The sequence below is a fragment of the Arthroderma uncinatum genome (assembly GCF_011692745.1).
Source record: "Arthroderma uncinatum strain CBS 119779 chromosome Unknown scaffold1, whole genome shotgun sequence".
Taxonomy (NCBI): Eukaryota; Fungi; Ascomycota; class Eurotiomycetes; order Onygenales; family Arthrodermataceae; genus Arthroderma; species Arthroderma uncinatum.
This window is the reverse complement of record NW_022983863.1, coordinates 2,663,244-2,688,174: the sequence shown is the minus strand read 5'-3', so window position 1 is coordinate 2,688,174 and position 24,931 is coordinate 2,663,244. Positions and strand designations below refer to the sequence as shown.

Sequence of the window (24,931 nt, the reverse complement as noted above, 5' to 3'; positions counted from 1 at the left end):
ATTCTTTTAATCCTGAAGTCCAAGGATATACTAAATAGATTGACTACAGACTTCAAGCAGAGCGGCAATCTCTCGCCGCACTGCTACGGCCTCCATCAATACCCCCTATAAGATCCCCTCCTAAGGCTCCTGAACAATCTACAACTGCCCTAGAAGTTTCAGCGAAGCCATTATCCCATAAACTGCCAGCCATTGACCCATCACTCCTCGATCCATCTCAACAGCCCCTCTTAGATATAATACGTCAACCAAAACCAAACCCAAAACCTAAAGAAACACATCCCGATCCAGCCGACCCGAGTCCAGACATTGACACTTCCATATCGTCAATATCAGAACGCCTAACGCGGCTATCAGCCTCTCTAACGCCAACGTTAGATTCCTTTGCGGCCGGTATACACAATATAGAAGTCTTCCGACAATCTGCCGATAACCTTAGCAGCCACATATTACGAGTCTGTGCGCAAAGGCTAGAGGAGAGAGACTTAACACAAGGCCAACAAGCTTCAGGGCCATCGCTTGAAGGAGAAGAGGAGGGAAATAGTAATATACGCAGAGCGGTAAATACAGAGAGGGAAGATTTAAGTGATGTTCTAAGAGCTTTAAGTAGGCTTGAAAGGAGATGAATATAAACCTTTTTTTTTCGTCTTGATTGCGTGTGTATCGGATTTTTGGTTAAGCGCTGGGGTTTCTTATTGGGACGGGAAGGAATAAATTGATCGTTCAATTGAGTTAGATACCTCTTGCTTTTGCGTTTACCTTCGTTGCCTGTTTGCTTGTATATATTATGATCTCAACATGACGTGAAGAATGGACTCTCTCAGGGACCAATTATGCATATATTGCGACTGAACTCCTCTTGCTAGCCGAAGAACCAAAACACCGCCCAAAACCATTATGTATCGAAATCCGAGAACATTATAAATAAGAACTGAGTAAGATCCAACGTCAGATCAATCATCTGCTCCGACAGTACGCTGCCAAACTTCATCCATGTTGCTCTTCCCTTTTGTCTCAGGAACCCACCAACCAATGAACGATCCGAGTATCACTGCCATAGCCGTGAAAAGCCAGTAAATCTCCCCCTTAGCCCCCATATAATCATTAAGAGCCGGGAAGAATTGGGCTATGATAAACGTAGCTATCCAGCTTGTCGCCAATGCCCAGCTTTGTGTTGCTCCAACTGCTTCAGGTCCAACCAACTCTGAGGCTAGTATGAAGGGAACTGGGCCAAGGCCAAACGCAAAACTCCCTACAAACAAGAGAGTGGCCACTGCGGAAAGGATCTTGAGGCTAGATGCCATTCCGATAGCAAGGAGCATGGACATACTACCCATTCCGGCTATGCTGAGCAAAATACATGTTTTGCGCCCAAGTTTATCGGATAGTGGTGCGCAGACGATGGTCATTATAAGGTTGAGACACGACACCAACACCGTTAGAAGAGCCGCAGTTGTGGGTAAAATGGTGGAGAGAATCGAAACGCTGTACATGATTATACTGTTGATGCCAGTGAATTGTTGTGTGAGCATGACCGCAATGACAGATATTATTGCAGGCCTGTACGTTGGGTTTGATATCGCGCCAAACATGGTCACTGGTACTTTGGCGGCGGGCATGGTGCTCTGTGAAGTTGCAAGGAGGGACTCCTCTTCTTCTGCTTCAGAAACCATGGCATCACTTCGACTAGAAGGCGTGCTGGCGGCCCAGGTCTTGGTTTCTTGGCTGATATCTGCAGTTGGACCGCGTATTCTCTGGAGAGCTTTTTTAGCTTGACCTAGTTGCTGGTTATCTGCAAGCCAGATAGGGCTTTCAACAACGAATACAAGGCCGACGAGCTGAAATACACCTATGACGCCTGATACTGCAAGAATAATACGCCACATGCTGCCTTTGCTGAGAAAGTATCCCAGTCCCTGTGTCATTAATATTCCAACATTGGCCATTACCTGAGTGAAGGCTCCGAACAATCCTCTGCTATTTGATGGAGAGATTTCGGAAATATAGATCGGCACAACCACGAGGGAAGCACCAGCGCCAATACCGGATATCAGTCTCCCGGCCACAAATAATGGAATGTTAGAAGCAAGAGTTTCAGCAACGGGTCCAGAGATGAAAAACACTGTCAACACGCGAAGAACAAGTAACCTTCCATACTTGGTGGAAAGAGGTCCAGCCGCGAGAGCACCCATGAGTCCGCCTAGAGTGTAGCTCGAGGACACTAGGCCAAATTGTGCGTCTGTCATAGGAATACATTGCGGGAGCTTAGTAGAAGAAAAAATGTGGTCTTTCTTGCAAGTTATCACCGCTAGAGGTGCATTTAGCTCAGCCTAATGACGGGAAGAGAGTCCGTAAAGCTCATGTCAGCTAATGTAACCTAATCCCCACGGGGGAATCCAGGGGGATAAGCTGCCTCTGTAAAGATGCAAGTTTCATAGAAAATAATGAGATGAAGATAGATTTACCAGATGATATCCGAACTGTAGGGGGCCGAGTGTAACTATACAAACGAGGAAGATGAGGTAGGGAGTAATCGTGGCTGAAGTGGAGGTTGGAGCCATTTGTACATTCATTTAGGACCTCGAATATAGGATATATAATGTTTAAAAAGGGCTTTTGACCCAGTCCGCGGTATCCGCGAAGTCAGCCCTAACTTGGTTGCTAGAAAAGCGATACTCTAGCATTTGGTACCTGGAGGATCAAGACGTGTAGTTGGATATTCACAAAGTGACGTCGAGATGTTTAGCGCAGGTGAACAATTGCTTAGTCAGCAGGATATTGGAGTCGGATATAGCATATCGAATGCTTGAATAACTATCTAAGTGCATGGCGAATTGTAGTTGGCTAATACTTTTAGATACTTGTTGCATAAGGATACCCATGCTCGTCACTATTTTATTCTTTTACGGTCATTGACAACTTTTTTTGGCCATGGAAAGCAAGAGTTATAATGAAGTATCTAATCGTAAAAAACTATCTATTTGATAACCAAATTGAGTATAGATACACAAGAGAGAACTAGAAAGAATATCTAGAATGATTTAAAACACTAGAAACATCAAACAAAGGAGAAAGCTATAAGACATAAAGAAATATACATATGTTGATGATTTACCAAAAGGTGGTAATGTTGCCTCTTTGGCTATCGGGTGGATATAATTTCGTCTTCGGAGTTGTTCATGAAAATTTCATGGCCAACCATGAACTGGCTCCAGCCCATCTTCTTGGCCACGCCCATCCACTTAAGAGCCGGCATTCCTTCTAGTGCGGCAACATCCTTATCTTGCAATACTTTGTCTGCAAAGTCCTTGATATTAACATTGAGAGCACTGGAGTGAGTGACGATTTGCGGCTGGCTGGAATTCATTATCTGTGAGTCGAAGATAGACCCCATGATGTCTCCAGTAATGCGTTCAAGAGGAACAATGCCTAGACTTCCGCTGAGACCATCGAGGTCTGGTTTCTTCTGGGACTGCTTGGCGAGTGACAGAAGCTCGTCTAGAATCTCATTTGGAGCAGTAGAGATGTTGCCGTGAGCCTTGGTGGGGCGATGTACAACAGTCTTCAACCCTAACTCATTCGCTGCGTTGACAAGTACCTTCTCTGCAGCCCACTTAGACGCGACGTATCCGTCGCTACCACTGGCAGGGGGAGTGTTGAGCGAATAAGCGGAGACTCCTCCCGATGAAATGAAATGGATAGGAACCTTGCGAGGATATGCGATCTTGACGATTTCTTTGACGCTAGAGACATTGGTAGAGCGGAGGTGGTGGTACGAGTCCCAGAATGAACGGTTGGCGCCAAAGTGAAGGATTGTGTCAACTTCGCCGGCTAGGACAGTCGCCTCCTTTTCGGATAGACCTAGACGTTCCTTATCGAGATCACCAAGTTTGATAGTAATCTTTTCTCCGTGGTTAGGGATACGCGTGATGGCCGAAACTCCATTTTGTGGGCGGACAGCGACAACGTATACTTTCGAGATGCGATTATCTGAGGCCAAACGGGCAAGCATATTCCTACCGAGGACTCCAGTGGCACCGGTCATCATAACTACCATATCCTTCTGTTTTGGAGGTGAGACTTCGGAGATCACACTTTTGTTGTACGCGGGTAGTGTTGGGAGAGCAGTTTCGGCATCCCAATCCAACTGTTTGACTCCAAGGGCATCGTCGATTAAACGGGCCATGCTCCGCAGTGTACCGGCATTCATTATGTCGAAGAGCTGAATGCTTACGCGGAAGTTTTGTCGTATCATTGCTTGCAATTTGACAAGCATGAGGGAATTGCCCCCAGCATGGAAGAAGTCGGAATTAGGCACTAAAACGCGTGTAGCGGGAATTATCTGGTTCCAGAGAGTTGCAAGATGAGCTTCGGTTTCCGTATGATCGGCAAACTCCATTGCAGACGCATTTTCCGCCTCTGGGATTGGAAGAGCTAACACAGCCTTTCTGTCAATTTTGAAATGCGTGGTAAAAGGGAGATCATCCATCGCAATGAAAATGGTAGGGATCATGTACTGAGGCAGTGCTAGAAGCATCGGAAGACGTGCAAGGAGGTCATCACGATCCTCGGTGTAAGTTGCAGAGAACACAACATGGGCAACGAGGAAAGCAGAGTCTTGCTCTCCGCGTAGAGTAACGACCGTGTGTGTAAGGGCACCAGTAGACGCTTGAAGTATGCTGCTTTCGACATCTTCCAGTTCTATACGCACACCACGTAGCTTGATCTGGGTATCACCATCCATTCTGCCTTCGAAAAAGAGAGCACCATCTTCAGTAAGGCGCCCCTTATCGCCAGTACGGTATACAATCCCGTCTCCGCCGAAGCTGTTGGGAAGGAATTTCTCTTGTGTGAGCTTATCATTGTTCAGGTACCCACCAGCAACACCTACCCCTCCGACAACAATCTCGCCAGCGAAACCAAGAGGAAGAGGGTTCATCTTCGGGTCCACAATAGCAACAGAGTAATTAGGTAGCATAAAGCCCACTGGAGCTGGGTGCCCTGTTATCATAGAGCGGTATGGCAGCTCAACTTTAGCACATGACATCGTGATTTCAGCAGGCCCGTAGCTGTCAAACACTCTGATAGGCATGCCCAGTTTGCGGAACTCTTCAAGCACGGCATCCGAAGCAACTTCTCCTCCAAGGAAGGCGCACTTCCAAGACTTACACTGCATAAGATTGTCTCGAGCATACCGGAACCACATGAGATATTCGGATGGGGTTGTTGCAGTGTGTGTTATCCCTTCAGAAGCCATAATGTTGGCAATAGAAATGGGATCGCCACGCTGCTCTGCTGGGACCACATAGAGTGCTCCACCATGAACAAGTGCAGTGAATATTTGTTCAAGTGATTTGTCAAAGGAGTATGCAGTTTGGTGCAAAACATAAGAAGCAGAGTCCTTTAATGCAAATTGTTTCGAACAGCCTTCAAGCTGCCTAATAATGTTGCGGTGGTTGATGTGAATACCCTTGGGGACTCCTGTGGAGCCACTAGTAAATAAGATGACTGCGACTTCATCGGGTTTTGCAAGATTTGGCATGGCTTGGCTAGTGGTTGGCAACCCGGAGATATCAACGACAACGGAATTTGGAGCCTTGAGATATTCAACGTCACTTCGGGTTTGGCTATGGGCAAGGATGGCGTGAGGTTTGACTTGATCGACAATAGCGGCGAGGCGAGGGAAGGGGGTGCGGAGATCGAGGGGAACATAAATCGCTCCAGCACGGAAAATCGCCAGTAGTGAGCAAACCCAGTCAGCGGTGGGCTGTTGGAAAACAGCAACTTTATCTCCTCTCGCAACATCTGCTGCGACTAAGGCAAAGCAAATGGAGTTGACCCGGTTCGCCATTTGTGAGTAAGTCATTGTCCTTCCCGTACCATCTTTGAGGCACATGTTGGTGCCGTACTGATCTACTATATTGTCGATATGATGCATCACGGTAGGAGCCCATTCGTACTGAAGTGAAGGGCCTGTTTTACATCAGTCATTGTTTCTGCATGTATTTGGGTTAGAAGACTTACCACGGCCGACTTCGATTGCCTTGCTGATTGTTTCCCCACCCCATAGATCAGGTGCATTCCAGTCTATGGTTGGGTTATTGGCAAAGGCTGTTAGGAGGTTCACGTAACCTTCCAACAACAGCCTCGTATGTTCTGCTGTGTATAGTCGCTGTTGAAGGCGAAGCTCAAGTCGGGTATCCCCAGTTGGATTCTCAACGATGTCGAGAGTCATGTCATAGCCTGTTCTCGCAAGATGCCATTTTTCGCCTACAGCATCAAGGCCCATGTATTTTTGTCTTTCTTGGACGCCTTGTCTGTAGTCAACAAAAACTTGGAAAATGGGAGTGGAAGTGGCTGAGCGGGGGATCTTTAGCTCATCTAGCAGGACATCAAATGGCAACCTGGAATGAGCAAGCCCAGTGTACACCTTGTTACGAACTTGTTGTACTGCATCCCCGAATTTTTCTGCAGCATGACGCTCGAAACGAACAGGCAGGAGATTAAGGAAGAATCCTAAGGTGTTGATAAATTTGTCGTCGGTCCTGTTTGCGTCTGCAACACCAACGAAGAATTCCTCACAATCATCAAGTTGGCGGAAAACAAGGGCCTGCAGAACCGCAAGGAAGAAGTGGAATGTGGTTGATTTGAGGGACCGGGAGGCCGCTTTAATTTTTGCTGTCAGAGCAGGCTCAATGCGGATGTCAGCGCTATATGTGCCATACGAGTCTAGCGGTAGACGAGTGCTGATCTTTGAAAACGGGAATAATGGAAGGGGGCTGAGGCCATCCGGGATAATTTCACGATAATATGCGAGATCCGCATCCATATTGCCGTTCTCCCAATCTTCGCGCTGCGTTCTTGCGAATGCGCTGTATTGAGAAGATTTAGGAATATCAGGGAGTTTTCGGCCTTTATACGCCTTCTCGAGGTCGCTATAGAAAACGTTGAAGCTGAATCCATCCATACCAATGTGGTGACAGCCAATGACTAGATAGTGCATCGTTTCTGAGGACGAGAGTAACGATACTTTCATAGTTTCCCAGTTTTCTAGATCCCACACGTGAGATCTAATCTCATCAAGCTCTCTGTAGGCACCCGATTCGTCTTTGCAGTGTTTAACCACTAGCTTGACTGCAGAGGTTGGAATCACTCCCTGCATTGGGCTCTCCATGTATTCGCCAGTAGAAAAGTATCGTGTTCGTAGAGCCTCGTGCCTCAAAACAACAGCATCCAAGGCTCTTTCTAGGTCTTTGACACGAATACGGCCATTAAGTCTGACCAAGATTGCCATGTTGAACGTTGTCTTATCACTCAGTGCCTGGTTAAGGAACCAGAAACGTGACTGTCCAAAGGACATCCTTTCGACGAATTCGGATCTCACCAAGCGATCGAAATTCTGTGTACCCTGGTTAATTTCGTGGGCTCGCTTTGAATCATCACCCAACGATTTAACTGTGGCATCCGTGGTTGCGGCAACTGGGGGCGTCAAACTGGCAACTGGCACCTTGCCCTGGGGGTTGGTGGCCTGCGTGGACTGAGCAGAGTCAACTACCACCGATGCTGGCTTGATAACAGGCTTATGAGCCTCTTTTGGCGGAGTAGGGATTTGACCGCCGGTTTCAGGTTTAGCTCCTTCAGAGCCAAGCTCGGGGACCAGATCAGGAGATATTCTTTGCATGGCATCATTTATAAGGTCAGACACGGAAGAGCCGCCTAGTACCTTGAGCACAGGCATATCAACATCGACTTCCCTAATAAACCATGTCCGGATTTCAACGGCAACGAGGGAATCTACACCTTGCTCAACTAGAGAGGCAGTGTTGTTAAAGTCGTCCTCCTCTGGGATGCGTAACATCTTTTTAATCCGTCGCGTAAAACCGGCTATGGATGGATTTAGTAATTAATGCTTCGAAAAATTGGATGGGAAACTTACATTGCATGATCTCACAAATTTCCTCCTCCGTAGTTGCAGTCAGAAGTTGGATTCTAACAGGAACTTGAGCGGACGAAGAACCATCTTGCTTTGCCGATGTACGTTCTAGAATAAGGTGCGAGAATTTCGTATCTTTCAGGTATGATGCCCTGATATCTCCATCCGCATAGGTAGGGACAACGCCCGAAACAACTTCATGACTCTCAATGGATCCTGGTCGGCCTCTTACAATTGCCTCTGCAAACAGAGTATGGATATCTTGTTCAGAAACATTCCTGTAGCCGGATCGTGAGAACTGGTCGATGTCCAAATCTTCAGCGCGCTCGAAGTAACCAAGACCAATGAGGGATGAAATAGCTATGACGGAAGCAGCAAGGCCTTTTCGGCGACGCTGCAAGCCAAGGGATTCCATAAAACTGTTGGCACCGATATAGTTGCTTTGACCCGCGTTTCCGATAAGAGCCGTGATGGAAGAAAACAGGATGAAAAAGTCAAGTGTATTCTCCGAAAAGAGATTATCCAAGTTAATTGCACCAAGGACCTTCGGTCTTAGAGCAACCATTAGATCGTCGTAGCTCATGTTTTGGAAGAGGCTATCAACGAGAACCATTGCTCCATGGGCAACACCACCAACTGGTGGCATAGTCCGACAGATTTTGTTATAGCAGGCGTGGAGCGCGTCCGCATCCGTAATGTCCCTAAAAAGAATTAGAAATAGTTGGGAATTATAGAATGGACATAAACGTACAGTGGCATTGGTTTGATGGTTGCCCCATACTCGTCTTCCATGCTCTCAATCCACTCGCTATTAACCTTCGGCTTCCTACTAGTGAGGACAACGTATCTCGCGCCACGGCTCACCATCCATTCGGTGATGGATTGGCCTAGCTCACCGGATAAGCCAACCATGAGGTATGTCTTTTCGGCGCTGAACAGGTTAGCGTATGGATCAATCGGCTCAACAGTGAGTGAAACTTTGGTATCTGCCACCCAGTCGATAACCGTAAGGTGTTTGGTTTTATCGGCATAACCTGAGACATCACTCAACGGCAATGTCGGCCTATCATAAGGTAGAGTGAAGTTAGCTGCTTTTGCAATGTCAAAGCCTGTAGTTAGAAAGTTGGAGATCAGTTCGGCGCTGATGCCTGGGCTCATTGCAACGTCATTTCCAAAGAACGTTGAGCGATCGGATTTTTTACAGCACAGGGGTAGGCTCTCTATAAAGTTAGCCATGGTATTCTCGTCTAAGACATTGGAGAAGTTGATGAACGTGGATACTCCTTTTGGTAGTTGCTTCTTTAGCAAGCGGCGAGGAGTCTTAGAATGAATATATGTCCATTGTGGTCCTTTCTTCGAAAATTGTGTGGTTGTGAAGAATACCCGAATCCGCTTTTGCGCAGCTTGTTTGCTAAGGGCAGAAGCAACAATCTGATCAGGGTCGTGCGCGAGGATAGTGCTGTTGGGAGAGGCTTCCGTGATAATTATATAGGCGACGAGATTCGCCGCAATAGAAAGAATCATTTGTGCTGGATTGACATTCCCACTATACGGTATAGTCCAGGACTTCGGTACGTGAATCACTGACTCGCTTCGATTGGAGAGAGCAATAACGTTTTCACCACAATCATTTATGCCATAGCACAAGAAGAAGTGACCTGCCAGAGGTACTTCCACAGATTGAAGCAACGACTTTGACACGGTAACTTCGCTGTCTCCCTCAGCTCCAGTCGTCGGTTTAAGTGGGGATGGCTCACGGAGATCATAAGTGTCCTTGTTGCGGGTCAACTCAATATTGGATCCGTTGCTAGGAGCCTCATGGGTGATGCGACGTTTGTATGAATTATACCGATCATTCATTTTATCAGCAGACATTAGCCTTGGTGTATAGATCTTGTTATCCTCGAGATGATATTCTGATTCATCACTCCATAGAATAGAGCCTGGCACAAGTCGGTTGTTTGCCGCGTTGAGATTGAGATGTCGTAGCAATGTTTCCGCTAGAAGTTCGGCAGAGTTTGAGTCAAGGATATCGATATCAAGAGCTTGAAAGTTGATACCAGAATACTCCCTGCGAAGCGTTCGTGCCATACCAACTAGCATACGGGAGTATGGACTCTCAGATCTGTTACCCTTGGTCACCCATAGAATGTCTCTGGGCCTTGAAAATACCTCCTTGACGCCCTGGAGTTTCTCTGGCTGGTTGTCCATAAGCTCTTTCATGATCGGAACGTCAAGCTCAGCCAAATTGAGGACAGTGGCCACGGCTTCCGTGTCACTATTGGCAAATTCATCAATTGAGGTAACATTGGTAATCGAGCTGAAGTGTGGACGTAGAACGCTGGTACATTCCGTAACGAGCTTTGCAATCTCTTCAGTCTTGCCTCCAATAATTACGAGATTCTCCCGCTGTGGGTGGGCATGCTCGGGTGCAAGAGGAGATCGGAGTTGGTGAATTTGAGGGTCAACGGCTTGAGTCGCCATAACAACCAAATGGTCTATCGAATCGATATTGGGGGTGAAGGTGTCGACACCGGACCATCCAGTGCGTCTATAGACCTTATCCCACTCCTCTACAGAAATTGTCGGACCCCATGGGCGACCTGTTTCGGCACCACACCACCAGCCAGGGAAACCTGACATCGAAAATCCCTCCCGCAAGCTAGGGAAATAAGTGGCAACTTCCATGTTAATCAACCAACCTCCAGGCTTGACGAGCTTGCGAACATTTGACATGGTTAAATCCATATCAGGTCCTACGTGGAGCACGTTGGATGCAAGAACCATATCATAGTGGCCTTCAGTAAATCCTTGTTCACTTAGATCTTTTTCCATGTCGAGGGTCTTGAAGATCATGCGGTCTGAATACTCGCTAAACCTTTTTTCGGCAGCTTCAAAGAAACCAGCAGAGATATCAGTGAAGGTATAGGTGGAAAAGGCTTTGCCAAGGGTGGGTAGAATCATTCGCGTGGAGCCACCAGTACCAGCACCAATTTCAATGATATTCATTCGTGGGTATCTGTATGCAACTTGGGCAGCAAAATTCGCCTCCCATTGATTGGTGATGTCTAGACCGATAGCTTCTTCATAGAAGCGATCGAGGATGTTGTCCTTCACGGCATACTCATGAATATTCCCACGCGTGCGAATAACATGAGCAATATTTTGGCCAACAGCCCTGAGAATACCAATATCAGCACGTTTCCCACCATCACCAATAAGTGACTCCACGAATTCCAGAGTATCATTGACAGCCTCAGGCCCAACGTAAGGATGCTCTCCGTTGATAACCTGCTCATGGACAAATCTACACCATCTGAGCATGTGTTTATAGTGGGGAAGCGTTTCCTCCTCTTCTTTAGGAGTGATAGTGCTGAGGAGCTTGTTGATCCAGTAAAAGGAGAATCGCTCTGAGTCCTTCGCTAACTGAGCATCAGCTTCAGGTAAGCGATTTGGAGCGGCAACAGCTCCATCCGGTTGAGCCAGGTCATAAATGAGATTGGAGAATAGTTTAACGTCGTTTTCCTCGGATGCCTTGGCTAATGGAACAAGAACAATGCCCTCGATTTCCATGAGGACCCCATTTCGATTTGGAGCAAAGACTTCAATGTCGGCTACTGGGGTATCGTGTGTTCCACTAGTAACAGCAGCTTGCCAAGGCCACACAATTTCTTCCCCAGGCGGAAATACCGCCAATTTTGGATTGATAGACAAGCGGTGGATCTTAGTGGGCACATGAATGGACCAGAGCCTATCATCACCAGGGGAACTGAAGGCAGCGAAAACAGCCTGGAAGCTGGTATCAACGAATCCGGGATGCATAAGGAAATCATCCTCCCAAGCTCCCCCACGGGCGTCGATAATTTCTCCGACGGCAGCGTCCTTTCTGCGAAGGATGGAGCTAATTGCCTTGAAGGGTGGCGAATAGTTGTAGCCCATATCTGATAGATATTTATAGAATCGATCAATGCCGACACTTGTCATGTTAAATTGCGGAATCGGGGAAGTAGAAAGGGCATCCACAGTTGGCTCGCCAAAGCGGATGGATATTTTCCCCCTGCCGTTCAAGGCGAGTACAGTATCACCCTTAGGACATGACGATATTTGGAAATTTGCGCTGATAAAGTCGGACTCGGAAAATAGAACATTAAGGGTAAAGATGACTTCAATGCCCGTGGTGTCGTCAAGGAAGGATATGGCGCGAGCAATCTCAACCTCTTCTAATTCGATGAGTTGTACTTCCTGGTTGGTAGAAAGTGTCATTATGGCCTCAATAGCCATGCAAACATAGCCAGATGCTGGGAAAACATTCTGGCCCTGGAGTCTGTGGCCAGGAATCCAAGTAATTTCCTTGGGAAATAGGATATTTCTCCATTGGACTTGTGTCCCGGTGGTCCCTTCAACAATATTTACACCCAACATAGGATGGGGAGCCTCGCGGGTGGTGTAGGAAGTGGCCACGCGAGAATCAAGCCAGTAACTCCTTGCATGGTCCCAAGAGTATTCAGGGAGCTCCGCAGACAGATTCTTCCGCTGGGTATTCGCAGACATGAGCTTATCATAGCCTCCGAAGTCGACGGCTGAAGGCCCAAAGCATTCCCATATATAACCAAGAGCAGCGGAGAATGCTTTGACATCATCTACACCACGCTCTAGAAGGCCAGTATAGGGTGTTCCTCCGACACCGGAGGCCTGTTCAAGGTTTTCTAGACATGGCCCCTTCAAAGCCGGATGAGGCCCAATTTCGATGACCAAATCAAAAGGACCTGCCTCTTTCACAGCTGTAATCCCGGCTTGAGAGAATAAGACGGTGTTATTCATGTTGTCTGCCCAATACTGGCCGCTAAGTGTGCCTTTGGTCATTTTCGTATCAGGTACAACAGAAGAGTACCAGGAGGTTGATGAAGACCCTTCTCTGAACTCGATACCACAGGTATCCATTGCTTTCAAATACATTTCGGAGCACGCGTTCATGTGGAAGGAGTGGTACGCGGTGTGTACCCTGAGTTTTCGAACAAATTTGGATTCGTCCTTGAACACCACTTGAGCTGCGTCGATTGCATCCTCATCGCCAGAGAGAGTGACGCTAGTAGCAGCATTGCTTGCGGCAACAGTGATACGACCCTCGAACGCCTCAAGTTGGCAAAATTCCTCTGCATCTTCTAAAGTGGTACCCACTGCCATCATTGCGCCCTTCTTTCCAGAAGCAGACCCAGCGAACTTGGCATACAGGCCTCGGTAGTATGCCACGCGTATCGCGTCCCAGGAAGATATGAATCCAGCAGCGTAGGCGGCAGCAATCTCTCCAGATGAGTGACCGATAACTGCCTTGAACTCCAGGTTAGTTCCAGCAGCCTTGAGTAGGTCTATTAGAACGATTTGAATGGCAGTACAGAGAGGCTGGGAAAGGGCAGCTTCAGCAAGGCGAGATGACTTCTTATCAGCCTCAAGCTCCCCTTGGATCGACCAGCTTGGTCTGTCAGATTCTGGTAGCTCCTGAAGCGACTTGTCCATCTGTGCGACTATACTCCGCACGTGGGAAGAAGCTTTAATCAGTTCGCTACCCATCGTTGGCCACTGGGCACCTTGGCCGGTAAAGACACCCAAGACCGCTAACTTCTCTAGTCCTGAAGAACGAACGCCAAGGTTGTCTTTCTGGCTGCGAACGGCGTCAATTCCAGCGACAAGGTCAGTTGTGGTTCGACCCGAGATGGCGACTTTGTATGCTAGAGTCGAACGGCGGTTCTGCAATGTCCAAGCAACATCGTTTATGTTAGGCGCATTGCTTGCACTCAAATATTGAGAGTACGTGTCTAGCATCCCCCGAAGGCTTCGCTCCGAGTGGGCGGAGAAAGTTAGGGGGGTGAATAAGGGTGTTTCCTTGCGAGCAACATATCCTTCAACGGGGTCATAGCTTTCGAGAATTGCGTGTGCGTTGGCACCACCAAAGCCAAAGCTATTGACGGAGGCACGCATTGGTTGGCCAACAGGGGTAGAAGGCCATTCTTGACTAGTAGTTGGGATTTGCAAATTCGTGTAGAAAGGCGCGACCTTCTCAGCTACCTTGTTGAGGTGCAAGTTCGGCGGTATCGTCTTGTTTTGCAAAGCTATAGAAGTGCCAATAAGACTGGCGAGGCCGGCGGTGCCTTCGGTGTGACCGATGATGGTCTTGATAGAGCCAACCCAGAGCTTCTTTTCGGCCACTTGCCCTTCCTTGAAGAAAGCTCGACTGATTGCTTCAGCCTCTTGGGGGTCTCCAGCTGGCGTCCCTGTTCCGTGGGCATGGAAGAACTGGGGCTGGTCGTTAGGATTCAAGGGGTCGAGGCCCGCCTTCTTGTAAGTATCGCGGATTAAGGCCGTTTGGGCAAGGTTACTTGGCATAGTGATACCAGTCGTGCGGCCATCCTGATTAAACGCGGTCTCCCTGATCACACATTCGATATTGTCGCCGTCTTTGATGGCCTGGCTCAGCGTTTTCAGAACTACTGCGGCAAGTCCTTCACCTCTTGCGTAGCCGTTGGCACCTTCGTCCCACATTCGTGACTTTCCGTCAGGAGAAAGCATTTTCAGCTTACTTTCCGCAATGTACATGCCTAAATCATAATTAGTCAATGCTACTCGGTCAGCGGTAAGGTATAGATCACGCACCAGGGGTCAGAATCAAATTAGCCCCACAGGCAACAGCAACATTACAGTCTCCGCTTCTGAGAACCTGTACAGCTTCATGTACAGCCACCAATGAAGAGGAGCAGGCCGTATCAATCGTCATGGATGGCCCATGCCAATCGAAGAAGTAGGAGATACGGTTAGCCATAATGGCACGAGAGATTCCAGTAGCGGCATACTGCGGGAGGCAGTCCCAGTCCTTTGCCAGCATGCCGGCCCAGTCGTCACACATGAGCCCAACATAGCAAGCAGTAGGCGACCCGCGAAGGCTCTCCATGGTGACGCCAGCGGCACACAGGGATTCGTAGACGGTCTCAAGCAACATACGCTGCTGTGGATCGATAGCCTCACACTCATTTGGTGGGATATTAAAGAAAGTTGCATCAAAGGTTGCGGGATCCGCCTCGAGGAAATAGGATTTGGTGACATTGCTGGTGCCGTGATGCGCATTGTCTTTGTGGTGCCAGACGTCTGCGTTGAATCGATTCTCGGGGATAGATTTCGAAATGTCGGTGGGCTCTTTCAATAGCTCCCATAGCTTCGAGGGGGTGGTACTATTCCCAGGAAAGTTGCACGCACTGCCAATAATGGCGATAGGCTCCTTGCGTTGAGGCATGGTGGTGTAGTATGTAGTTGATTGGGGCTTTACAACGAAGGAATGAGGTGTGTATGCTTGGGATAATTCGATAGAGAGGCCTGGGGGACTGGGTATTGATATTCATCTTGTCCCATACCGATTTTACCTACACATAGCTACGAGCGTTTTGTAGTTTGCCGACGGCGATGCGTGTTCGGTGTGTTAATGCAACCGAATCGGTTCATTCTAGGTTGCCTCATTGGGGGCACTGTGGTTTAGTTGACTTTGCGGCTGCGATGCTGACCATGGTCCAAATGCTTCCATAGCTAGGCAACCTTGTGCTCTATTCTTAGACAGTATGCAGGTTGGTTGACCTCAATATACTTCGTATGCAATAGTATGGTACCCTGAAACGCATGTTTGTTACCTAGAGTAGTCAGCATGCTCTACAAATCCTTAAAATATTGAGCAGCAATATGTTTTTTTTTTTTTTCATTAGCAAAAACGGATAACTGGTACGGCAAGGGTCACCACGTTTATCGTGTTGTTCAGGGTTGCAATATTCCCCAATAGGCATTTTTCAACACCACAGCGCAATAGCCTATCGATAAAAATGTCGACGAGCCCTGGCTGCACCATGTGTGCACCTGTAGATCTCCAGTTTTTCTTTTTCCTCCCCTGAAAGGTTGATACGAGGTATCATCCCGTGGCCACATGGTCCAGATAGGTCTGGTGTTCACGCGGGTATCCAGCCACATTGCTTTCCTACTCAAAAGTCACCGCTATCGGAGGATTTCTCGATGGTAGAATTCTTGCCAGGGATGCTGAAATCATGCCGAAGACGCCGTATCATCTAACCGGGGTTAACAAGGGGAATACGAGGAGTAAGAGCAAGGAGCAAGTCCCTGGAATGCGCGTGGCTATGTCGAGCCCATCTATGAGCAGAACAGACAGCCATTCTAGCCTCCTTTCACTAGGAGCGACGTGCTGGGGCTGATTCTGCCAGAGAGTCGATGGGGTGTAGTTGGATGTTTGATGTTGGAGTTGAAGTCGTTGATGTTTTGGGGCCCTGCCAAGCCATTCGCCCAAAAGGGACCAAAGTGTTGAACGGAGATTCGGTGTAATACTGCCTGATCGTACGAAACACGTTAGTCAACTACGCCGTTTCATTAAATATCAGTGTCAGCTCTCCATCATCGAACAAATGCTACGCCCGGCGTTTTAACGCCTGTTTCAGCTGTAGCTGGCATCTCCGCGATGGCAAGATACATGGCCGTATGAGGAACATAAATAGAAGCTCAATATCGTGTATTTAGATGATCAGTGCTTGATAGATTGAAATCTCATAGATTGCTCCAGACCCACCTGACCAATCAAATCAATCAAATATCTCGTATCTCAGACAAAGAGACCAGTGATGTCATCGACCTTGTCCAACATTTTACTTGATATCAACTGCAAGCCACAGCTCTACGCCCATTTCACACGACATGAGCTCATTATTCGCAAGATTAGATGCTTGCTGGTCCTATTAACCGCCCAATTGCGGTATCTGTTGCTTTCAAAGGGGCTAGACAGCTCATTTCATGCCCTTTAGCACCTCCGAATTTTACCTGTGATCTCTCTGCAAGAGTTCAGACGCAACGGCGGCGAGATATGAGCACCAGTATAGACGCTTTCGACCCCGAGTCGAGCGTCGAAGTGGCAGTGGATGAACAGGCAGTGGAACAAGCAGTATCACTACCGCCGCCAGTGAATAGTGGCTACCTGCCTCTGCCCTGGAAGGGTCGGTTAGGATATGTAAGCTTCGAAGCTGCATCGATACATCGCAGCTGCTGACCTTCCCAGGCGTGTCTCAATACGTACCTCCGCAATGCAAACCCTCCGGTATTCTGCTCTCGGACATGTCGCATTGCATCCATCCTCGAGAACCGACATCCCCTCCAAGACCCATCTCAAGCCCGCCATGCGACCAAAAATCGACCAGACCGTAGCCAACTTCCAGACATTGCGAGGGGCCAAGAATTTGTCCAGAATTTGGGGTTGGCAAATGCCCGGGACTTGATGACGCTGATTCGTTGGAACGTGCGATTTGGAATTCGCTTCATGAGAATCAGCAGTGAGATGTTCCCTTTTGCGAGCCATGCACAGTACGGTTATAAACTTGCGCCATTCGCGTCCGAGGCGTTAGCTGAGGTGGGACGTATTGCCGCAGAACATGGTCATCGGCTTACCGTTCATCCTGGCCAGGTAAGACTGTTTGTTCGAAGCTGGCTCCAATCCATTGGATAATAGCTAAACGTTTTAGTTCACGCAACTTGGCTCCCCACGCAAGGAGGTTATCAAGAACGCCATCAGAGATCTGGAATATCATGCAGAAATGCTTAGCCTCCTAAAACTACCAGCCCAGATGGATCGCGACGCAGTCATGATTTTACACATGGGCGGCACGTTTGGTGATAAGGAGAGCACCCTTGATCGATTTAGAGAGGTATATTCGACATTGTCGCAAGATGTTAAAAACAGACTGGTATTGGAGAATGACGATATGAGCTGGACAGTCCATGACCTCCTACCCATATGCGAAGAATTGAACATCCCTTTCGTGTTGGACTATCACCACCACAACATTCTTTTCGACGCAGATAAGATTCGGGAGGGAACACTCGATATCATGTCTCTCTACGACCGGATAAGATCGACTTGGACGAGAAAGTCAATCACACAAAAAATGCATTATTCAGAACCTACTCCTGGAGCGATCACCAAAATGCAACGTCGGAAACATAATCCTAGAGTATACATATTACCACCCTGTGATCCAACGATGGATCTAATGATTGAAGCCAAAGATAAAGAGCAAGCTGTCTTCGAACTTATGAGAATCTATAAGCTCCCAGGGTTTGAGAAGATCAACAATATCATTCCATACTGCCGTGACGATGAGAATAAACCCCCCAGTAAAAGGTCGAATTCTGCCAGTACTAGCGATACTCCCAAGCTTGCCTCAAGCGAGATCAATATGGGTGGCCCACATGGCCGAGTCTATTGGCCTCCAGGAATGGAAGAATGGCTTCGGCCTCAGAAACGCGGACCAAAGACAGCAATGCTCCAGGCCAAAGAAACCGACAAGTTAGATAAACCTCGGAAACGAACAAGACAGAAAAAACCAGAATCTACCTCAGACGAGAATGACGATATATCACTCACAGATGACCTATCTGACGCGAAGCAACCCGTGAAACGACAGAGGCCAAAAGCCAAAGAAGAGAGCAAACCCCAGGAAAACCAGAGTATTCTACCTACTCGCGCCTCTAGAAGGACAAGAAGTAAAAGGGGGGATTAATCTAGTGGATTTTATACAATGGGCTCCTACCAGCGCTTGCCTTATAGAGCGCATACAATTTTAAATGAGAATTGAAATTTAAAAGCTGCGGAAACGTTCCTATGGCAGCTACCAATTAACACACCAGTATAGAATACATCAGTATTTTCTGAGGCTGCTGCATTATGTCCCTCCACTTGTTGGCTCCTAGGTTAAATATTCGTATGGTGCTATTAAACTTTCCTTAACGAATATCATATTTGGGCCTTTGACGTTGAAGGGAAGTTTCTTCCTATATTCCAAAGGAAGAATTGGCCACAAAAAAAAAGACACCGGGATGATTCGGCCGCTCCAGAAGGAATCTAATGTCTATCCAAACGAAAAATTTCTTGGAGCTTTTAGAGAAGGTCCGGGATTTTGACGAAACGCGTTAACCACTCCACCACAATGCCTTTTCATCATATGGACGGGCTCGCGTGATATATGCTGTCAAAACCTATACCCCCATACCCATAACCACTATATCATATACCACTACCGGATGAATATACCAGCAACATGGTCTGGACCTTCGTAACGAGCCGCTGAGCAGCTGGACCATGTTTAATTCCAAACCGAAGGCCAATTTAACATTATAATAGGCTATTACTATTATTACTGGGGTTCAGATAACCATCCCCACAGCACATGGGAAGTGCAGAACCGGGCCTCAGTTCGGCGACTTCAGCTTCGTATTTAGTCGGCGAGAGCTTCGAGGCGGCAAGCCCTGACACACAACAACCACGGCTTCTCTAATACGAGGAGCCGGCAACATGCCCTTCGGTGCATTGCTCGAGGATCAGGCACAGTGTCCCCGCGGCATACTCTCGATCCTTCCCGCCGGTTCATTGTCTACCATGCTTAAACCCGCTATGGTTTCGAGCGATAGTATATCGAGGACATGCTAGCTATATTTCGGCAGCTCTTCTCACGCCGCTCGAAATACTAGTGATTGCAGCGACTACAACTCAAACATTGCCTAGTTGATATACCCACCCCCTAAAACCATCGAGATGCATGATTCACATCGCATTGTCTCTCAGGTCAAGGACCATGACCCTGTGATAGACGGTCCTGCGCCTCATTGCACGGAGTACGAGCACATATTCTTTCCTCGACTCAGCTGCCTAAGCAAAACCCATTTGGAGGCATGGATTTTTGACGCGGTCGACCCGACGGTGGACAATGTTGCCGCTACCATGACATTCTTCCGCGACGGGACGCAAGCGGTTTTAGGGAAATGTCCAATTCGCGTCACCTTTCGAGCCAGCTTGCATGATGGAAGCAAAGTAGCTGGTGAACTTTTCGCCAAAGAAAGCATTGTCGAAGTCAATACAGAGACTGGGAAAGTTGTAGGCAAATGGATAGGAGAGAAGAAAGAGGGCCAAAACGATGCTCCGTCGGCCCAGTACGAAGTCCTGCTAGACACTTCAGAAGCAGTTGTTACGCTCAACCTACCCACTGTCCAAGGCACTTTGAAGCTTCGACAAAAGGGCAAGAAAGATATCGACACCTCCGCCGAGAGTCAGCTCATGGGGCCGGGGTTATCATGGGTCCATGCAATTCCTCGTGCCAAAGCAGAAGTGGACTTTACATTCTGTCAGGAAGACGGGCAGAAACGACTGCAGTTCAATGGCTATGGAGGCAACGACTATTGTCGATCTACCGAGTCAATGCCTGACATGATGGAAGGGACCACGTATGTCCGCGGCCACGCAGGCCCCTATACATTCGCCCTGTTCCGCCTCTTCAGTCGCCTCAATCCGGGCAAGACATATACTAGGGCCACTTTGGTGAAGGACGATGCAGTGCTCTGTGAAATGGTCTCAGATGATAGTGTCTCTCTGACGGAAGATTATCTAGCCTTTCGCTCCACGTACAGCGGCAAAGTGAAGGGAAATTATTCTGACCATACTTCTGGATACAGAGTGGACTTTGTTTCCCCTGCTCGCAGCAAGCATTGGTCCTTCGAACTCAATCACCAGACCTTGTGGTGGAGCATGCCGACAGCAGCACCTCCGGCGAAGACGGGAAACAATGGTTTTATTTCGGCAGTAGTTGGAGGTGAATCCGGGGAGCCAGAGCACCAAGGGATGGCTACCATAGTATATATTCAGATGACAGCTCTTAAGTCTGACTATAAAGGGATCAGTAACCGGCAGTTGTAATACTAAGAGGATGAGCTAGAATAGTCATTGAAATTTGAGAGTTCCCACTATTGACTTTACCTACCTCATTTTTTATTTAAGGACGGCCATAGACCGGTGTAAACCTACTTACAAGCTGGTCACCAAGGCTACTAGAGACAAATTACTTTTGCTGTCGAGATTCAACCAAAGGCCAAGTATTCCCTATCTCAAAACGACGAAGAGGCGCGCCACGATCCTTGTGTAAGACGGGTAGCCTCCAATTCGGCGAGAATCATATAACGGTCCCATCCCGGCGCTGATGGTGCCGATTCGGAGGCTTTCGGACGGCGCATTGCAAATGTTTCTCATGGAATAACACCTACAAAACTTAACAATGCCACACGGAGAGAATATAATGCCTTTGGCCTAGCCAACAACTTTTCTATAACAGAAAACCCATCCAAGGTACGCAACAGATTCAACAGACAAGCAAAGACGTGCGCGAGTCAACAGCAATGACCCAGCTTCCAGAAAAACAAACAGCCCTCACCTTTGGCGAAGATGGCAACTTGCATGTCTCTCACGAAGCCCAAGTGGCCCAACTAAAACCCGATATGATCATTGTGAAGACGGCAGTGGTGTCGGTGAATCCTGTCGACACCAAGATGGAAGCCGGATTCTCCAAGCCCGGGCTAATTGGAGGGTGCGACTTTGCGGGGGTTGTTGTGGCGGTGGGCTCAGGGGTTAGGAGGAACGTCAAGGTTGGAGATCGAGTTAGCGGAGCCGTGATGGGATCAGATCCTCTTGACCCTTCTTCAGGGGCCTTTGCGACCTATGTTAGCGCCCCGGCGGATATTACACTCACCCTTCCCGAAAGCGTGCCCTGGTCCATTGGCGGGGCTATGTCCACCATCTGGTTCACTGCTGGTCAAGCTTTGTTCCAAAATCTCTTGTTAGAGCTTGATGTCTGGCCGGTACTCCGGCCCGCTAAGGAGCCAAAGACCGTTCTTGTGTATGGAGGGAGCACTTCAGTGGGCACAACAGCAATCCAGTTGCTCAAGCTTGCAGGACTCCGGCCGATTGCGACATGCTCACCCAAAAATTACGAACTAGTCAAAAGCTACGGTGCTGAGGAGGTGTTCGATTACCGCTCGCCGACGTGTGCGGAAGAAATCAGAAAGGCGACAGGGAACAACCTAAGATATGCTCTTGATTGTATCTCGACGAAAGGCTCGATTGACATATGCTATGGTGCCATTGGCCGCGCTGGTGGGCACTACACCTCCCTAGACCCCTTCTGGGAGTCAACAGCTAGCACAAGGAAGGCCATCAAGGCTACCTGGATTGTGGGAATCTCCATGCTGGGCAAAGATATTGCATGGCCGCCACCGTACGAGAGGCCCGGAAGCGCGGAGACAAGGGCATTCGGAGGGAGGTTGGCTCAGGTTCTCCAGAAAATCCTCGACGAGAAGAAGATGCGGCCTCATCCTCTGAGGGTTAAAGAAAAGGCAGCATGGGAGGACGTGCTTGCCGGTCTAGACGAGGTGAAATCAGGGGCGGTATCAGGCGAAAAACTTGTCTTCGTGTTTTAAACCGTTACTTCACAATGTAGTAGTTTATCCTGCAAGTCACTGCTAACTTGTATTATCTGGCACCGGGACCTAATAAATATGTAGCGATAGCCAATCTTAGACGATCTATCATGCCCATGGCTTTTCATCGTAAGTAAGGACCTCCCTTATGGCGTAGTGGCAGGGATATCCATGCCTACATAGCTCGAGGTGATCAACCCATGAGCCACAAATTTATGCAATCCCTATCGAGTCGATCAGCACTAGCATTGGCCACTGTTCAGTCGTGTCCTATATGGAGTACTTCGAATTTATGCAAGATGGTGCGAGCAAATGATTCGACGTCGATGCACTAAATTTTAAGCTTTAAGCATTTTAAGCTTATTAGTTATTTGCAACCGAGCCACTGGCCATTCCTAATTCGATGACAACCCACAGCTTCGTGTTTTTCCGCATAGTACACAGACAGACGATAGTTAACTATCTTGCACCGTCGCCCTATTTATCTAACTACGGAGTGTTCCGTACACCCTTCCTTATTTCATGTGTAGCTTCACTAGGCACCTTCACCACGTCCTACGGGGAAGAAGCCATCGTGGAGTCAACTTGTGTCTTAATATAGCAACACTGCAAGGTTATACCGAGAACTGGACCCTAGGCAGCCCGTATAACCATGAAGGCATGTTACTGCGCGCACTTTCGCCAAGTCTCACCTACATCTAGGTCCTGCAGCCTCTCCATCTCGACATTTCGGGACACGGCGCGTTTCAGCTCTCACGGTAGAGCACCCCTCTCCTGGCCCTATCTTGGGGCCGGAGGTATTATATCTGCCCTCTTATACACGTGGAGACAGCTAAGGGAATATAACTTGTGGCATGGCATCTCCCCACTCCCTCCTCTCCACCCACTACGGCCGCAGGGGATCCAAGTGGCCAAAACCGGCACTCGAGCCCCTCAATTGAGACTCGCTCGTGAGGACGGACAGTTTGCGCATTCGTATATCTCCACTATTGCATAGCGGGAACAGCTCGTTAATAGCTTTCTGAGGTGGCGCCCACTGTTCGCTTCGGGCTAGATACACTCACATCACACTCGTGTAAGTAAGCTGACTAGGATTGTGACCAGCATTATTACTGCAGGGGCAGGGCTTTTCCTTCCTATCCAATATCTTGCTATCTTTGGTATCTCCAACGATCGTTGGGTGATTCTCTAGCATGTACGGACTACGGCGTGCGCCTTTTGATAGCACCGCCATCGTTCGTGCCCATTGTGTCCATCCTACCTGATGCATTGATAGGCGGACTGGGGTCAACATTGGTATACGGTTGGTGCAATGAAACCCTGGCAGTTTGGTCCTCACCTTGGCGTGTTATATCCAGCACTTTTATATTGGTTTTCGTGAGGTAAAACAAGCTCTCCAGGCTTTCTTGTCTGTGGCTAACTAATATCCACTCCTAGTAATTGCGGGAATATCCATATCAAGACTCAATGATACTGTTGCCATCTTCAAGAATGCATTCAATACGAGGAAGACCATGTAGGTATAAAAGTTGAAGGACCCTGGTATTTCTCGCAAGGAGATATATTATGACCTTGAACCGCGGAATGCCTATCCTTTTTGTTTTCTTGGGATAGCTCTTAGTTCCACCCTCTCCCTTAAATGCCCAAAGCTTTTCTCTACTTTGTTACCCTACCGTACGTTGGTTGTCAGACCAGTACCTCATATCCGGGAGACCCTCGATTGCTCGCCGTCCCAAAAGCTGCTTTATTTTTGCCCCTCCTCCCCAAAATAAGTCGAACTTCTTGACAGCCCTTCCCTAACGATGATAGGGGACGCAACATTCGCGGTTAGACCGGTCAGTGACGGATCCCAGGGCCAAAAGCGGAAGACAACGCAGAAATACTCGACAGAAGCACGGCTACGGTTAGCCTGTAATCGTTGTCATGCCCAAAAGTTGAGATGTTTACGATCTGAAGGCGCTGAGGCTGGAAGTAAATGCGATCGCTGTCGTCGTGCGTCTGTTCCATGTGTTTATAGCCCTCCGAACCGTATAGGCCGGCCCACACGGTCAGGGACAACCGCCTCTACGTCGTCTACCGCCTCTTCAAAAAAGGATAGTAGGGGTAGCCCTCCAAACTTGCTTCAACGGTCTTCCCCAAGATCTCCACAGCCTCCAAGCCCCCGGCAATATTGCCCTTCCATGCATGGGTCTACCAAGGGCCCGACGGAAGATTCGGGAATGTTTGAAGATCTTCACTGGGATGAGGCTAATACTAAAGTCGATCTGATATCTTTTTACAACGATAATACATCCTCCTTTGGGAGTTCCCGTCCTCCGTTTACCGAACACGCTTCTACGCCAGTGGATATACCCCGAAACAGAACAATAGAATTTCCTAATGGGCCCAGCTTTGGCCTCGGGTCAGAATTTACGACTGTAGAGAAGTCTCTGGATAGTTATGTTCGAGAGCTTACAGCCCTGAGCCTGGCCCAATATGACCAGCTCCGCCATCTTGAACGAATGAGGAACTGCACAGGTCAAGATAAACAAGCTTTGTTCTCTCGGCTGCATAACTATCCAATACATAATATGCTGGAAAACGTTCGGAAACTCACGGACCTAATAACGCAGTTAATACCAACTTCAGAATCTGGAGATGACTTACTAAATATCTCCCCGGACCTTATCA

General features: G+C 48.2%; 5 protein-coding genes across 5 annotated transcripts; 3 read left to right on the top strand and 2 right to left on the bottom strand.

Moving 5' to 3' along the window:
- Positions 1-953: 953 nt before the first annotated feature.
- On the bottom strand, positions 954-2,246 carry GIQ15_00814 (sugar transport protein 8; the record flags this gene model as incomplete). Its single annotated transcript, XM_033548231.1, has 1 exon — positions 954-2,246. The coding sequence occupies one exon, from the start codon at positions 2,244-2,246 to the stop codon at positions 954-956; it is 1,293 nt and encodes a 430-aa protein (XP_033409182.1).
- An 896-nt stretch (positions 2,247-3,142) lies between these two features.
- GIQ15_00813 (lovastatin nonaketide synthase) lies at positions 3,143-15,215 on the bottom strand (the record flags this gene model as incomplete). The annotated part of the gene is made up of 5 exons (XM_033548230.1): positions 3,143-5,973; positions 6,025-7,884; positions 7,937-8,634; positions 8,685-14,526; positions 14,582-15,215. The coding sequence occupies 5 exons, from the start codon at positions 15,213-15,215 to the stop codon at positions 3,143-3,145; spliced, it is 11,865 nt and encodes a 3,954-aa protein (XP_033409181.1).
- Positions 15,216-16,832: 1,617 nt separating this feature from the next.
- On the top strand, positions 16,833-18,522 carry GIQ15_00812 (UV-damage endonuclease; the record flags this gene model as incomplete). Its single annotated transcript, XM_033548229.1, has 3 exons — positions 16,833-16,976; positions 17,025-17,426; positions 17,485-18,522. The coding sequence occupies 3 exons, from the start codon at positions 16,833-16,835 to the stop codon at positions 18,520-18,522; spliced, it is 1,584 nt and encodes a 527-aa protein (XP_033409180.1).
- Positions 18,523-19,553: 1,031 nt separating this feature from the next.
- On the top strand, positions 19,554-20,708 carry GIQ15_00811 (uncharacterized protein; the record flags this gene model as incomplete). Its single annotated transcript, XM_033548228.1, has 1 exon — positions 19,554-20,708. One exon carries the CDS (start codon positions 19,554-19,556, stop codon positions 20,706-20,708), a length of 1,155 nt encoding a protein of 384 aa, XP_033409179.1.
- Positions 20,709-21,184: 476 nt separating this feature from the next.
- On the top strand, positions 21,185-22,261 carry GIQ15_00810 (TOXD protein; the record flags this gene model as incomplete). The annotated part of the gene is made up of 1 exon (XM_033548227.1): positions 21,185-22,261. The coding sequence occupies one exon, from the start codon at positions 21,185-21,187 to the stop codon at positions 22,259-22,261; it is 1,077 nt and encodes a 358-aa protein (XP_033409178.1).
- Between the last annotated feature and the right edge of the window lie 2,670 nt (positions 22,262-24,931).